The sequence below is a fragment of the Glycine soja genome, chromosome 4 (genome assembly GCF_004193775.1).
Source record: "Glycine soja cultivar W05 chromosome 4, ASM419377v2, whole genome shotgun sequence".
Classification (NCBI taxonomy): domain Eukaryota; kingdom Viridiplantae; phylum Streptophyta; class Magnoliopsida; order Fabales; family Fabaceae; genus Glycine; species Glycine soja.
Window position 1 is genome coordinate 434,646 of NC_041005.1, and position 13,561 is coordinate 448,206.

The 13,561-nt window shown below is 33.6% G+C and overlaps 3 protein-coding genes across 4 annotated transcripts; all 3 read right to left on the reverse strand.

Annotated features, from left to right (window-relative positions):
• Nucleotides 1–818: 818 nt before the first annotated feature.
• Nucleotides 819–3,292, reverse strand: LOC114408408. The gene is made up of 3 exons (XM_028371449.1): nucleotides 3,068–3,292; nucleotides 1,906–2,401; nucleotides 819–1,352 (listed from the first exon to the last, which is right to left on the reverse strand). The coding sequence occupies exons 1-3, from the start codon at nucleotides 3,216–3,218 to the stop codon at nucleotides 1,001–1,003; spliced, it is 999 nt and encodes a 332-aa protein (XP_028227250.1). The 5' UTR covers nucleotides 3,219–3,292; the 3' UTR covers nucleotides 819–1,000.
• A 2,210-nt stretch (nucleotides 3,293–5,502) lies between these two features.
• On the reverse strand, nucleotides 5,503–8,373 carry LOC114408409 (probable magnesium transporter NIPA6). Of its 2 annotated transcripts, XR_003665886.1 has the most exons (9): nucleotides 8,159–8,373; nucleotides 7,985–8,075; nucleotides 7,735–7,895; nucleotides 7,519–7,646; nucleotides 7,303–7,440; nucleotides 6,471–6,563; nucleotides 6,252–6,369; nucleotides 5,861–6,014; nucleotides 5,503–5,780 (listed from the first exon to the last, which is right to left on the reverse strand). XR_003665886.1 is itself a non-coding variant. In XM_028371450.1 (8 exons), exons 1-8 carry the CDS (start codon nucleotides 8,337–8,339, stop codon nucleotides 5,920–5,922), a joined length of 1,005 nt encoding a protein of 334 aa, XP_028227251.1. In that variant the 5' UTR covers nucleotides 8,340–8,373; the 3' UTR covers nucleotides 5,503–5,919. The 2 variants fall into 2 exon arrangements, 1 of the variants encoding a protein (XP_028227251.1); XM_028371450.1 differs by having other exon boundaries at nucleotides 5,503–6,014.
• A 2,908-nt stretch (nucleotides 8,374–11,281) lies between these two features.
• LOC114408411 (peptidyl-prolyl cis-trans isomerase 1-like) lies at nucleotides 11,282–12,060 on the reverse strand. The gene has a single exon (XM_028371452.1). The coding sequence runs from the start codon at nucleotides 12,013–12,015 to the stop codon at nucleotides 11,497–11,499; it is 519 nt and encodes a 172-aa protein (XP_028227253.1). The 5' UTR covers nucleotides 12,016–12,060; the 3' UTR covers nucleotides 11,282–11,496.
• Nucleotides 12,061–13,561: the final 1,501 nt, after the last annotated feature.

Below are 13,561 nucleotides of genomic sequence, written 5' to 3' on the forward strand. Positions count from 1 at the left end.
CCTCTACTTCTCCCACCACCTGGGCTCTAACGACATTAGCTCCGTCTACCTCGCCAAACTCAACGATGACTCCCTCTCAGTCATGTTTGCCACCAAGGTCATGGTTTCCCCAATGACACCAAAGGATGTGCGACATCTATTTGATAGTTGGGTAGCTGATGCATGCCACTTATTTGATGATACAGGCTAGGTAGCAGATGCAACAATGTGTAAGCACCACACACCCAACGACGAGGACTATCTTGAGTGCTCGAGCGTGCGTGACTTCATTACAAAGCCAAAGTTGGTGTTCTTCTTGATGTCCACGATGGCGGTGAAAGTGAAGTTAAGACTTGAGAGGTCAGTTTTTGTGTTTTGTGACTCCATCGTTACGGTCTCCATAAGTGACGGAACCAAAATTGGGGGTGATTTGGGAGAAGATAGAGTAGGTGTGAGAGCGGATAATCGATAAAAGATAACGTCGAGTTTGGTAGCCATCTTTGGAGTCTTGGTGGTCATGGTGGATTTGTGATTGTTCATAACAGTAGATGTTTGTTTTCGGCTTCTTTGGTCTCCAAAATCACGCATCGTTGGGGAACGTCGGCGCTTCTTGCATTGATAGACAATAAATGACAGTTAGCTATTAATACGTACTATTTATGTAGATAAATAGAAACTGAAAAAGAAACAATTTCATATAACTTGGCACGCGTCATGAGGAGGAGGGACTGACAAATAACAATCGCTTGGGGAAGGTATGAACTATTGCACGGTGCGTAAATTCATAGACTAGTTCAACTTTTCCTTGTGTAGAAACTAGAAAGAGGGGTAGATGTGCGAAGGTAAAAAACCATACCACGCAAAACCTCCATATATTATATATAGAAGAAAGATAAAGACAAAAACTTATACAAGAATATTCAATTTTCTATTGTGCATTTTTAATGGGATTATTTCCCCCAAAATAATCCTTTCTAATTAAACGTGCTAGATATAAAGGAAGAAGCCTATAAATTAGTAATTATTTGCAAGTGGTGAATTTGCAGGTGACATTTCCAGCACCAGAATTGGCCCTCTTGAAGCGTAGAGCAGTAAGCAGGACACTCCTAGTGGAGCCCATCAAAGCCAAATTCATGTGTTGGACGACGCCGAGTGGATGATAAGAAAATTGAAAGCTGTTATAGGAGTTAAGAAGTGCTGTGATCCCTTCTCTGAGAAGAGTCCTGTAAGGGTCTCCTCTCCCTTTCAACCCATGCCACAGTGTAATGTCTGTTCCGTATCTCCTCGCCGCAACCATTCCAAATGCCACTGCTACTTTTGTGTCCCCGTTCACACCCCTCCAGTAGCATTTGTATTCTGGCAGTGTCCACTTCCTGAAAATTTACAAATTTATTCATTAAACTTGTTTATCAAAGCCATGATTATGATTTCTAGAAGGACAACTTAAATATATATTAACACGGGTATTGTTAATCACATTGATTAAAAAATTTAAATGAAAAAATATATATTATATAAATCATAAAAAAAATTATATTTCTTCAATAAAAATATTTTTAGTTTAAGTTTTTTAATTAATGTCTTTAAAATACTAATTAATATTTTTCTATTAACATTAGTACACTGTATAACGTTTGTTAAGTTCTTCCGTGGCGCCCCTATTTTAAGTAGACCTAAATAGTGACACTGCTAATTCAATTTCTAGTCAAACACATGCATTGACACATGAGGTGACGAGGGATGCTTTCATTTGTCCTACCCAAATATGTGCACATATAAAACTAGCTAGTCATGCTTTAATGTGATAGGCAAGTATATATATAGGTGATTTAATTAGTTTCAACAACTATTAGAGAGTGTTATTATGAACCAATGTCGGAAGTTAAATATTAACCTTGGTTAGTCGGATATAAAGTATAAACTTACTCTGACGGACATGCTGAAGCTTCTGCAAAAATCACTGGTGGCAGAGGAGGCAGTGATGGCAGGGGAGGCAATGATGGCAGGGGTGGTAGTGATGGCAGGGGTGGCAGGGGTGGCAATGGCGGCAATGGCGGAAATCCTGGTACTGGAGGTAGATTGAAATGTGGTGGAGGCTTGGTTGGTGTGTCTGGTGCTGGGACTGGGTTGGAAGATGTAGAACAGTACTGCATGGGTTGTGCAGGCTGAGCAAGGAGAGAATCCACTGTATACATCTCCATGTCAAACATCCTAAACATGAGTTTTGGATTTTGTGAAGGACCAGCCACTTCACCACAACCCGTTGACCCTTGACCACTGCCCGAGACATGGGCAGAACAACCACTCAAGTCGGGTGCGCCATCGAACCTCATTGTATAGCTTCCAAACCAGTTTGTTGTTTCTTCTCTTGACATTGTAATTTGTCCATTACTGTCAGCACAGGACAGAGTTACTTTTGCACCTGTATCAAGCAAGAAGGAGCATGGCAATAAAAAAATGTGGATTGTGACCAAGCATCATTTATCATCTTAATGACACCTGTAATCTTTTCAAACTTCATTTATTGGAAGAAGAAAGTAAGGGGTTGACTTGTCCATACTTTTTATCTACCCAAAGACCGTTAGGCGGCACTTACTAAAGCTAAGAGGCAAAAATGATTCTTTCACTTCACATTTCACAAGATCTGAGCAAGGGAGATAAAAAGCAGATAAATGTTATTGGTACATAAATTTTTACCTCAAAATTTATAAATGAAAGAAAAGGGAGAAGAATACAAGGTGTATAATATCTATATAAGAGGTGTGAACTGTGAATTACAAATCAACCTTAATAATTATTATAAAGTCAATAAGTGTATTAAACAATATTATAAAAAATTAATCTATCTTTAGAATTTGACAAAATAATTATTTAAAAAAAATACTAAATTTAACAGTCAGTCAGCACCATTTGTATTCTGTAGAAAAAAAGTCAGGCGTAAACATTTTTCAAAACATATTTAAAAAAGATTGTGAATAACAATAACCAATCACTTGAAAACAGAATGTTTCGTGCATGTGGGTGGAGTACATTACTTCAAGTTCCAACCAGAGACAAGAACAAAAATGTTGAAGGATTTAGATCTCACCATTAATAGGATAATCGAAAAGGGATCTCTGTCCGTCTTTGCATTGGTCACAGAAGACAGTGCCAGTGACCATGGTGTCTGCCTGCGTTCCATCAATGGCCACTGAAAGAATGAGAAATGCTGCAAAGAAAAGCTTCTCCGGTAAGTCCATGAATACAACTGGAAGCTCACTGAGCAAAAGCAAAGAACTAAGAAATGGATTTGAGGGATCAGAACGTGAAGAATACTTAAATAGCTGAATGCTAGCGAGGAAAAAAGTGAATTGAATAAGCACTAAATGGAGGCTCATTTCTTAGTTCTAACCTTCAACTGCTACATTTAATGCTGTATTGTACCAAAAATCATTTTCAAATGCGATTGAAAGTTTGAAGACAGTACGGTATTCATTTATGTTAGATGCTAAGAGTCGAAATAGCTACCGTGTAGAAAATTTAACATATTACGCTAATGTTAGTAATAATTCACCATTCCTTTTTTTTATTAGGAAAAAAATAAGGATTATTGACCGTTCAATGAGTTCATTCTAATAAGATTATTAAACTCAAGAGTTTAAGTAGATTTGTGAGAGTTTCATATTCAAACTTATAGACCCGTGAGAGTTCCATACTCAACTTGTAGACTCATAACATATAAAAATAATAACAAAATATCTATAAATAACATACTAATTAAACATTTCAACAATATAATAAAATAAAATAGTAAATTATGAAGTTCAAAATATTTAAATAACCAAGTCTAGTAATAATACATCACTCCTGGATAATAACTTGCAGAGGTTATAATAGTGGTATATCATTCTCATAGAGGATTTGATGTTATTAAAGAATAAGGATGTGATATTATTAAAGGTGAAAATTTGTATTTAAGAATAACACGCTAAATGAAAATATGTTGAAGGTTAAATAGACAGAAAACAACAAAAAATGACTTACATTTTGACCTAATTTTTTTAACTTGTTAATTCGTTGACTCAATGAATTTGTCCAGAGTCTATTAAAAAAGAGTTTACTCAAGAGTCAATTCGCAGAGAACAAGTGGACTCGTAAACTCGTAAAAGTTAGCGAGTTAACTCGAGAGTTTGATAACCATAGATTGTAATATAAAAAATGTGGTAAATTTATGAAGAAAATTTGTTCTTAATAACTCTTTTTTCTTGTATTTTAAATTATCCCAGAAGTTTTAAATGAAAAGATCGTTACTTCCTCATCATGTGTGTAATTTGAATCTACTTTACATGGTTTATCAATTATGAAAAAGAGTATTGTTTTTTTTACGAATATAGAAGTATTCTTTTCACATGTTTTACAAAGTTTTTTTGTACAATTTTTACAGAGTTGTTTGATAATATGTCATTATATTTTCTAAAGATTTTTTTTTACGATATTGTATAAGAGTAAGTTTTATTTATTTTTTATTTTTTTACTTTGAAGTATAGAGGTTTATTTAAAAGTAAGTTTGATCCTCGTTGCTGTCAATGTAAAAAAAAGTATAAAAGTTTTAAGATAATTTCCGGAACCAACAGGTTTAAAAGAAAACTCTTATGAAAGTTTTGAAGGAATTATGAATGAGAAAATAATATAGAATGAACAGGCAAATCTTCAGATTTAATTAAAGAAATTCGATCGGTCCAGCTGCTCCTTCAGGAGCGGCACTCGTTTATACTATAAATTGACTTTTTTTAAAAGCAAATCATGTCATGTACAGGACAATTAATTCCACATAGTGAGGGCCATACAAACAATGCACGAAGCCAGGAAGGGAAAATACGGTGATTCATGGCGGAATGTCACGGTTAGAATTACTAGTAAGACAGTAATCATGTGTTATGGAAGCATACGTGGGGGGTTCTAATTTCTATGAGCTGATGGTGCCATGGCGGTACGTACTTTATGAGTATTTAGTGAGCCGTCGAGGTAGCCAGAAACATTAATGGAAAAATAAAAATCCCCAACTGTCGGAAAAATAAGCTCCTTGTGTGAACTGTATCTTGTTCAAATTTAGTAAACTTTTCTACTTTCCAACCACAAGATCACATGTTAATGCCAGGATTTATTAGTTCCACACTATTGTTGTATACAGCCTGATTATATCTGTACTCCAATCATTCTTTTAATCTATAGCTTTACAAAGTAATTTTGTTTTATTTTATCTGTTTTTTTTTAATATATGAAACATGATTTATTTTTAAGTTTTTATTACTGATATTTGAATTCTGAACAAAATTATCAATTATCAAAAATATAAATAAGATATTAGTTTCTTTGGGGAAAATTACCCAAAACGCAGAAGGGGTATATAAGTAAAAATGGTATTCCAAAAGCAATTCCCTTGAGTTCATTTTGTTTCGAGTTGAAAGAAAACTATATCCACCAACTAATAACTAATCCACAGTTGCTACAAAAGATCATGCTAACAATAAATTTAAATGCTCGTTAACCGAAATCAACATATTAATACCTGATCAATAAAAGAATCAATAGAATCAGGTAACTGAATAACAAGTACGATCGAGCTAACGTCCTACAAAAAAAGCAGGAAAGAAACACATTGCACTGGCTATCATGGATGATAAAACATACCATGAAATCACTCTTAAGAGTGTTGCAATGTGGTAGCAATCCCCATTTCAGTTTGAAAAAGATTGCTTGAATCGCGATTAGCGAATCACACATTGTATAAGATGGTTCCTATGGTAGTTGTATACAATAGCCTGCAAATAGTCAGAAAACTATAGCATCACAAGCAATCTACACTGCAATGCTCCAAATCATGAATCCACTAGGTTTATACCATTGTATTATTGCTAGATGCTAGTAGAATAGGTTCTCTTACGTCAATCTCGGGAAAAGTCACTTTTCAACATAATCTGAACCATGTAAAAGGTTCAGGTGTCCATCCTCAATGCGCTTTACCAAGTCCTCACCAATGTACCATGTTAAGGACCCTGCATCAAATAGCAATTCAAAGTAATCACTGGATCAGGTTTACTCCCTGTAAATTAAGAAATCTCTTTCTGCTGCGAGAGATTCTATGCACAATTGATAATTACAGGAAATAAGAAGATACAATCACGAATCCATAATTCAAGGGATTTCGGCCTGGACACATTTCAAACAAAAAATAAATTGATGATTGGTAATTAGGCATGCGCAATTGATTGAAAGTAACATGTAATTTGTACCTTGTTTGTTGGATTGTTCTTGTTCTCTTGTCGCATGCAATAAGATTGTTCCTGAAAGAACAATGACAAATCCACATATCTCAGAGGCTATGCTACCTGCACTCTGCTCAGACCAATCCTGCACAGAAAATTAAAGCAACCAAAAAGTCAAGCTTTCAACAAAAGAAGACCTTCCATATAGCACCAAATGAATCCAAGAATATGAATATGTCATGATACCTTAAACATTATCACACTAGCAATAATGGTCAGAGTTGTGAACATGACATAATATACGGGAGAGACAATTGCGGTGTTAAATGTATCCAGTGCCTGAAACATAGTTCCATAGTGCCAAAATGTTCAAGATTAGTTACAAGATCAAGGAAACTAAGATAGGCCTTAGATCTCTGATAGGAAAAGCCATATTAGGGCAGTAAAAACAACAGTATTGAAATAAGAAAACTTTAGATCAAAGACACATGCCGAAAGATTAACAGAGTACCATTTAAAAGATTTGGCTTCATACTTCTAAGAATTAATTTGAATGGGTTGTTTATTTAAGTTTGTATCAAGTGCAAGAACTCAATATTTTCATGCACAAAAATGTGAAAATTCTAAAGATTGATCTGATGCCAACTACATTTATAGTTTCTTATCAAATTATCAAGCACAACGTATCGTTTTCCACTCTCAATAATTTTACACCATAGGTTAAATGTAATTAACTAGTAAAGTGGGTCCAATTGATAATATACTTTACAGAAAATGCTATTGCCTCGCATATTTTGGCTATAATATATATAACTCCTTAAATTGCACTACTAAAACCTCTTCAGAAAAGATTTTGAAAAGATGATGAGGCATCTGCAGGTCATATATAGCATGCACATCAGCACATAGATAGTCAGTCAATCAACACAAGCTTCTACCTCAACCAATACTGAACAAAGAGAGCAGACAGCAATTTGTGGAATGCTTAAACAAATATAGAAAAAGGTGACCTTCAATACATTGATGAACAATAATATATGGTTTTGCATGAGGCTAAATTTGATAACTAAGCACTCACCTTGTTCAGGTAATTCAACTGTGTAATGATACATATGACAGTCACGGTAAGAAAAAACCAAGTTTGAGGATATGTTAATTGACTTGTTCCCTCCAATGTAAGCTTGATTGCGATCCCTATGGCTTTTGTGCTCATAACCTGAATAGTTTAGTTAGTTTGTGAATTACAATATCAATATGAAGCTTCCATCAAAGTGATTGGCGAAAACAAAAGTACCAAAAGTGAGCCAATTAACGAGCAAATTCCCAAGTAAACCAGCATATTTGTCTGTCCGTAGCGAGGTTCAAAATGCAAAATCAAGGCTAAAACTACCGAAACTGCCGCCGCCACATAAACTAGAAATACTGAAGAAAAAAAGAGAGATTATGAGAAACACCACTTTATGGACCGGAAATGAACTTATTATAAGAGTGAAAAATAAGAAAAACAAACACGGTTGAGTGGCGAGATCCCATATTTCTTGGACAGAATTTAAAGCATGCTCTTGAGGTGCATGGATGACAATGAGAACTGAACCCACAATGCAGAAGACACATCCCAAAATGCCCATCTTCTGAAGCTTTTCCTTGAGCAAGAAGTGAGCCAAAACAGCACTATATATCCAGATAGATAAAGATGGGGTTGAGTGAGTTTGAAAAGAAAGTCATACTAAGAGTGATGAGAAGTGTTGTTAATATAATACCTGACAATAATACTTAGTGCACCAAGGGGAGTAACGAGAAGTGCAGGAGCATATATATAAGCGACAAAATTTGCAACCTCCCCAATAAGCACTGTGAGGAATTAGAAAGAGTTGGTGTTAGTGAGAAAGCATAGTAAGAGTCTAACAGAGAGAGCGAGTGAGTTAGTTAGTTACTTGTAAGCATGCCAGCCCACCAAAGTGGCTGGAGTAGATAAGAATAGCCGCCAACTCCTGCGCGAGTGCCGTGGGTGGCAGCCTGCTTAAGACCCTTCTTTTTGAGGACGAAGCTTGCTCCTATGAACACACCCGATGCCACAGCAAGAACCAAACCCTTTGAGTTCTCTGCAATCCCCATCACTATCACTATCACTCTCACTCTAACGCTCTCTACACACTTCACCACTTTTTCATCATTTTTTTTTCCTCCGCGGAACCTTCCTCTCCTGCTTCGCGACAACGTACGCCTTCATTCTTGCTTCGCGGAACCTCATTTCTCTATTTCTTTACTTACGTACGCTACAATCATAAATTTATCTCAATATTTTTAAAATTAATTACAACACTATTCATATCATACCTTTCTGCCTATAAGTTTCTAATTTATGCAATTGCAGGGTTTCAAATAGTATGAACATCATTTTAAATATGAAATCTTCATATTATTCAACAAATTTGTACAAGATTGCTATGTAATATTATAGTAAAATTCAAACATCTTTTTTTTTGGAAGGCAAAACTAAAATTCAAACATGTATTAGTTCAAGAGAAAGGAATTCAAATCTCTAAGCTTATAATTTTGAATATAATACAACTTCTTTCTTTCAATTCTTAAGACTGTCTATAGAAAAAAAAAAAAAAAAAACAAAAGCATTCCCCTGAAATGGAAGACAATGAATTTTTTTTTTATCATGCACTTAGCCGTAAGACTTTCACTTCAAAACTCTTAAAATTACCAACAGTATCCAAGCACGTCAATGTTCCAAAAGGATAAAAGAAGGAAAAAAAGTAGAGTTGTGAGTATTTGATTTACGCGTTGTGAAACAATAGATTAACACTAAAAAATATTGTATAATTTTTGCATTTTTCAATTGATTTCACGTGATAATTAAAATATAATTGCGTTCCCGAGGTTGATCCAAACAGACGGAGAGTGAGTCGTAATCCCAATGATACTCAAGTAGTAGTTAGTTTCATGTTTCGGGGAGCATACATTGTGCATTTATGCTGCACTTAGTATAATAATTTTGAAGGAAACCTCCTCATTTGACGTCTTCTGTTAAGTTTATGTACAGCTAAAGTTAGATAAATTACCCAGACCCAGAACAACTCGACTTTATTCTTAAAAAAAAAAAAAAAACTCGATTTATAGCAGAATCCCAAACCCCTCTGGATCAAGACTTTCATGTTATACTCCGGCCCAAATGCCCCAAGAAGTCCCTAAAATTAAATTAAAAGAGAAAAGTAGAAGTGAAAAAGAGGTAGGAATGTTTACGTGTCCACTTCACTCTGAAAAAAATTCACTATCTAAACCAAATCAATTATATATTATTGTTATTTTTATTTTTATTCATATGTTATTTTTTTATAATTTATGTTATTATTTAATTGGTGTAACCATGTAATCCGGTTACACTAAAATATATTATTTACATTTTTTATGACAATATTATTTATTAAATTTGAGACAAAATCATATAACAGATTTTCTCTTTCTTTTTGTTGGATACCCGGTTCAATAACATGAACCGAACCACCCATTCAACATAGGGTTAATTTGGCTTACGTTAGGAAAAAAAAAAAAATCTAAAACCCAAACAATTAAAATTAATTTATTTGAATTTTATTTTTCCCAAATATGAAGTAAATCAAACCCATAAACACCCATAAAAAGCGGGTTAATCTATCTTAACCTGCCATCAACCAGCCTAATAAAGTGAGGCAAAGAGATTTAACTTGCTATAGAAAGTAGGTCAAGAAATTTTGATTGATAAAAAAATGTGTTAGAATGAGTATTTTTGAGTATGTTGCTAATGCTCTTTTAGTATTATTGACAATTTAGATAACAAATAATAGTTTATTTAGTTTTATACAACGAATACTAATTTATAAAAAAAAAACCCTAACATATGGATTTAAAATATTAATCTATAACTATTACTTTTTTTTTGGAATTATAAAATTATGAATAGGATTAATTCATGAATCTTAATATATTTTAATTAATAATTTTAAAAAAATATTTAAAAGAGTGTGCTTATTAAAGTGTGTTCCTCACACTTGTTATAATATCACATCAAGTAAATTACTTCAATAAAACAAATCAGATCAAGTAAATATGCAAAGGTTCACCTGGTAAGAAAGTTGAAGGATGCCATGGATACATAGATGTTTTATGAGGAATATATTTAATTACAAGCGGATGAAAATTAGTTAAATTATATTCTTTTATATAGAGATAGACAAGTAATCGATGGAATTCCAAATAGAGGTATTGCAATTTCTTTTTTCTAGTGAGAGAAGCTACAAAAATGTGGAAATGGCCAATTTTTTTTTAAATTTTGCATTTATCCTTTTTGGGTAGAGATGACTAGTCCTTTTAACACACTTGATAAGAAACTAATGTGTGTAATATATTTATCATTTTAAGAACTTTGTAAATAAAGGTGTTTAATAACTAAAAACATACTACCTTTTTCTGTACTTATTATAAGATTTAATTAATTTATTTATTACAATTAAAAATTTTGATTAATTTAAGTGAGAGCATTCAATTTGTTCTGATGAATTAATATTCTTTTCTTTCTAAAACTATGTTTATGAATAGAACTATTTTTTTGTCATGTGTGAATAGAACTAATAAATGTTAATAAGTTGTATTTCTCTCGTTTTAACATTATTTTAGATATATTTTTTTAAAAAAATAATTAATATAATGAACATTTAGGATTAGATCTTATAGAAAATATGTATCCATATTTTTAATTTGGACCTTATAAAAAAGATGGAAGGCAATAATATTCTTTGGATATTAAAATTATATATTAAATTTATATTTTTTGTTTATAATTTTAAAAAAAATTCATGATTATTGTGGAAGAAATTTAATAAAAGATACTATAAAGTGATGATAATTACTGCATGTGTAAGTTCTATCACATTCAAAAGCACAATAATTATTGTATAAGTTCTATCCAGTAATAAAAAGAATCGATTAGGAATACTACTCCTACTAATAGGGAAGAGGGTTGAATAATTTAAATGAAACATTGAATTCGAATTTCATTATGATCGCTGTAGTGTCATAAAAGAGAGAAATGAACTTTAAATTAAGCAGAAATTAAAAATAATTAAGGAGGGGAATAGATAGATAATTAATCCTAACTTTATTTAAGGTAACAGTAGCATGATTTATATGATGACCAAACTAAAATCAGAAAACAGAATGAAGATCTCAACATGATTCCACTGAGAGAAGAGAAGCGGCTAGCATCAGCCACACCCACCTTACGTGTCTAGGAGAGTTGACCGGAGTCAGCAACAACGACGGGTTTGGAGGTCTTACCGGAGCTGGACCCCACCTTCTCGATGTCCTTCACGACGTCAAGGCCCTCCACAACCTGTCCGAAAACCACGTGCTTCCCGTCGAGCCACTCCGTCTTAACGGTGCAGATGAAGAACTGAGACCCGTTCGTGCCAGGTCCGGCGTTTGCCATCGAAAGAATGCCGGGGCCCGTGTGCTTCTTTATGAAGTTCTCGTCCGCAAACTTGGACCCGTAGATGGACTCACCACCGGTCCCGTTACCGGCGGTGAAGTCTCCGCCCTGGCACATGAAGTTCGGAATCACGCGGTGGAAGGTGGAGCCCTTGTAGTGGAGGGGCTTCCCGCTGCGGCCCACGCCCTTCTCGCCGGTGCAGAGGGCGCGGAAGTTCTCAGCGGTGCGAGGAGTCGTGTCGGCGTACAGCTCCATCACTATGCGCCCCGCCGGTTGGCCTCCAATGGTCATGTCGAAGTAGACCTTAGGGTTCGCCATTGTTTCGACCTTTCAATCAATTAGGAATTCAACAACCAACAAGACAGATCCAGTTTTACTGACTTAGGGAGGAGACGTATAAATAGCCCAATGCCCCTTCCATTGCGACACGTGGCTCCTTCTGACCACTACAGTTAAGTTTGGACTTGACTACGATTAGTGGGGGGCAGTGATCGGATTCAATTCCACATACACACAAGATATAATTATTACAAAAACTAACATTTAAAATTTAATTCTTAAAAAAATAGCCTTATTTTTAGTCCATTCATCCATCAACATCAGTATATGATTGCAAGACACATTTATACTAATAATTAAAAAAATTCTTATTTGGTGTTTATATTTTATTCTTAAATATTTTTTAAAATTTTATTTAAAAAATTTAGAGAAACACCATGCATGGATTGCCCGAGGGGTTTCGTGGTGCTGCATTGTATACGTGTCGTGCATGCATGGATTCAAATAAATGTGCACATTGATTAATTTGTAGGGAACTGTTCACAGAAGTAGATTACATTTCTTCCAAATCTTCAGATCCCGAAGCTGACGAGTAAGGTAAGAAAATGAATGGTCAGCAGTATTTGACTAAAAGTATTGATCAAGCTCAGTCCTCAACCCTAATATACATATGTAGATCACATTTTGGTTGAGTAAAGTTTTCATGTTGCTAGATCAAAACAATATGAGAGACATTAAGCTCTGTGCCATGTAGCAGGCAAATATTTAAGATACATGATTATTGTGATGGATTTTTTTCTTGAGCATCAAAGAGTATTTACTTATTTTAGAATTATAAGGTTGTTTTGGTGTTAAAAATTAAAAAAAAAATAAAAAAAATTATGAATTTAATTTTTTTATTAAAAAAACTAATATTTATTGATAAAAAACATTTACTTATTTTTCACGGTGTCTCAATTTCACTAGAACTATATAACCCAACTTATCTCAAATCTTGGTCTACTTAAACTCTTAAAGTGCTCCGGTCCAATTAACCTTCAACAAAAAACATATTCTAAAATCAATAATCTATTTCTATCACATCAACCGTTGACTTAAAAAGGGAGTGAATTCTCTCGTGTTACATTGTCGGTTGAATCCTCTCAAAATTAAATATCACATGAAAAAATTATCACATGAGAGGATCCAAATCCACTTAAAATACATCAATTAAAATTATGCTTCTCAAAATTCTCTCCTATCACTATATAGATATGAGAAAAATCAACAATATTTTTTTTTCATATGCCAGTAGTTAAACAAATATTAATTAAGAAATTAAAAATGTCATTAGTATATTTTTTTATTGTTTTTTATGTTTGTTAGTGTAATTTTTTTTATTAGTGTAATTATTGGGCAAGTGCGTGTACAAATGGCTACTCCAAAAAAAAAATTATTGCTTAGTAGTATTTTTTTTTTCTGAGGAAAGTCCGAAGTAGTATTAGAACACACTTAAATGGTTAATATTAAATTTAAATCATTACAAGATTATTCTATAACTTTTTATCTTTTTTTATTTATAACATATAACTTTTAATCTTCGACA

What these genes read in the sequence shown, in the direction of transcription:
- LOC114408408 (XM_028371449.1), bottom strand. Translation starts at nt 3,218, where the DNA reads ATGGACTTACCGGAGAAGCTTTTCTTTGCAGCATTTCTCATTCTTTCA. An exon ending in TTTCGATTATCCTATTAATG is followed by an intron (nt 2,402 to 3,067) that starts GTGAGATCTAAA and finishes TGCTTGATACAG; the next exon opens with GTGCAAAAGTAACTCTGTCC. An exon ending in GCTTCAGCATGTCCGTCAGA is followed by an intron (nt 1,353 to 1,905) that starts GTAAGTTTATAC and finishes GTAAATTTTCAG; the next exon opens with GAAGTGGACACTGCCAGAAT.
- LOC114408411 (XM_028371452.1), bottom strand. Translation starts at nt 12,015, where the DNA reads ATGGCGAACCCTAAGGTCTACTTCGACATGACCATTGGAGGCCAACCG.
- LOC114408409 (XM_028371450.1), bottom strand. Translation starts at nt 8,339, where the DNA reads ATGGGGATTGCAGAGAACTCAAAGGGTTTGGTTCTTGCTGTGGCATCG. An exon ending in CGTTAATTGGCTCACTTTTG is followed by an intron (nt 7,441 to 7,518) that starts GTACTTTTGTTT and finishes TAAACTATTCAG; the next exon opens with GTTATGAGCACAAAAGCCAT. An exon ending in AGTTGAATTACCTGAACAAG is followed by an intron (nt 6,564 to 7,302) that starts GTGAGTGCTTAG and finishes ACTATGTTTCAG; the next exon opens with GCACTGGATACATTTAACAC.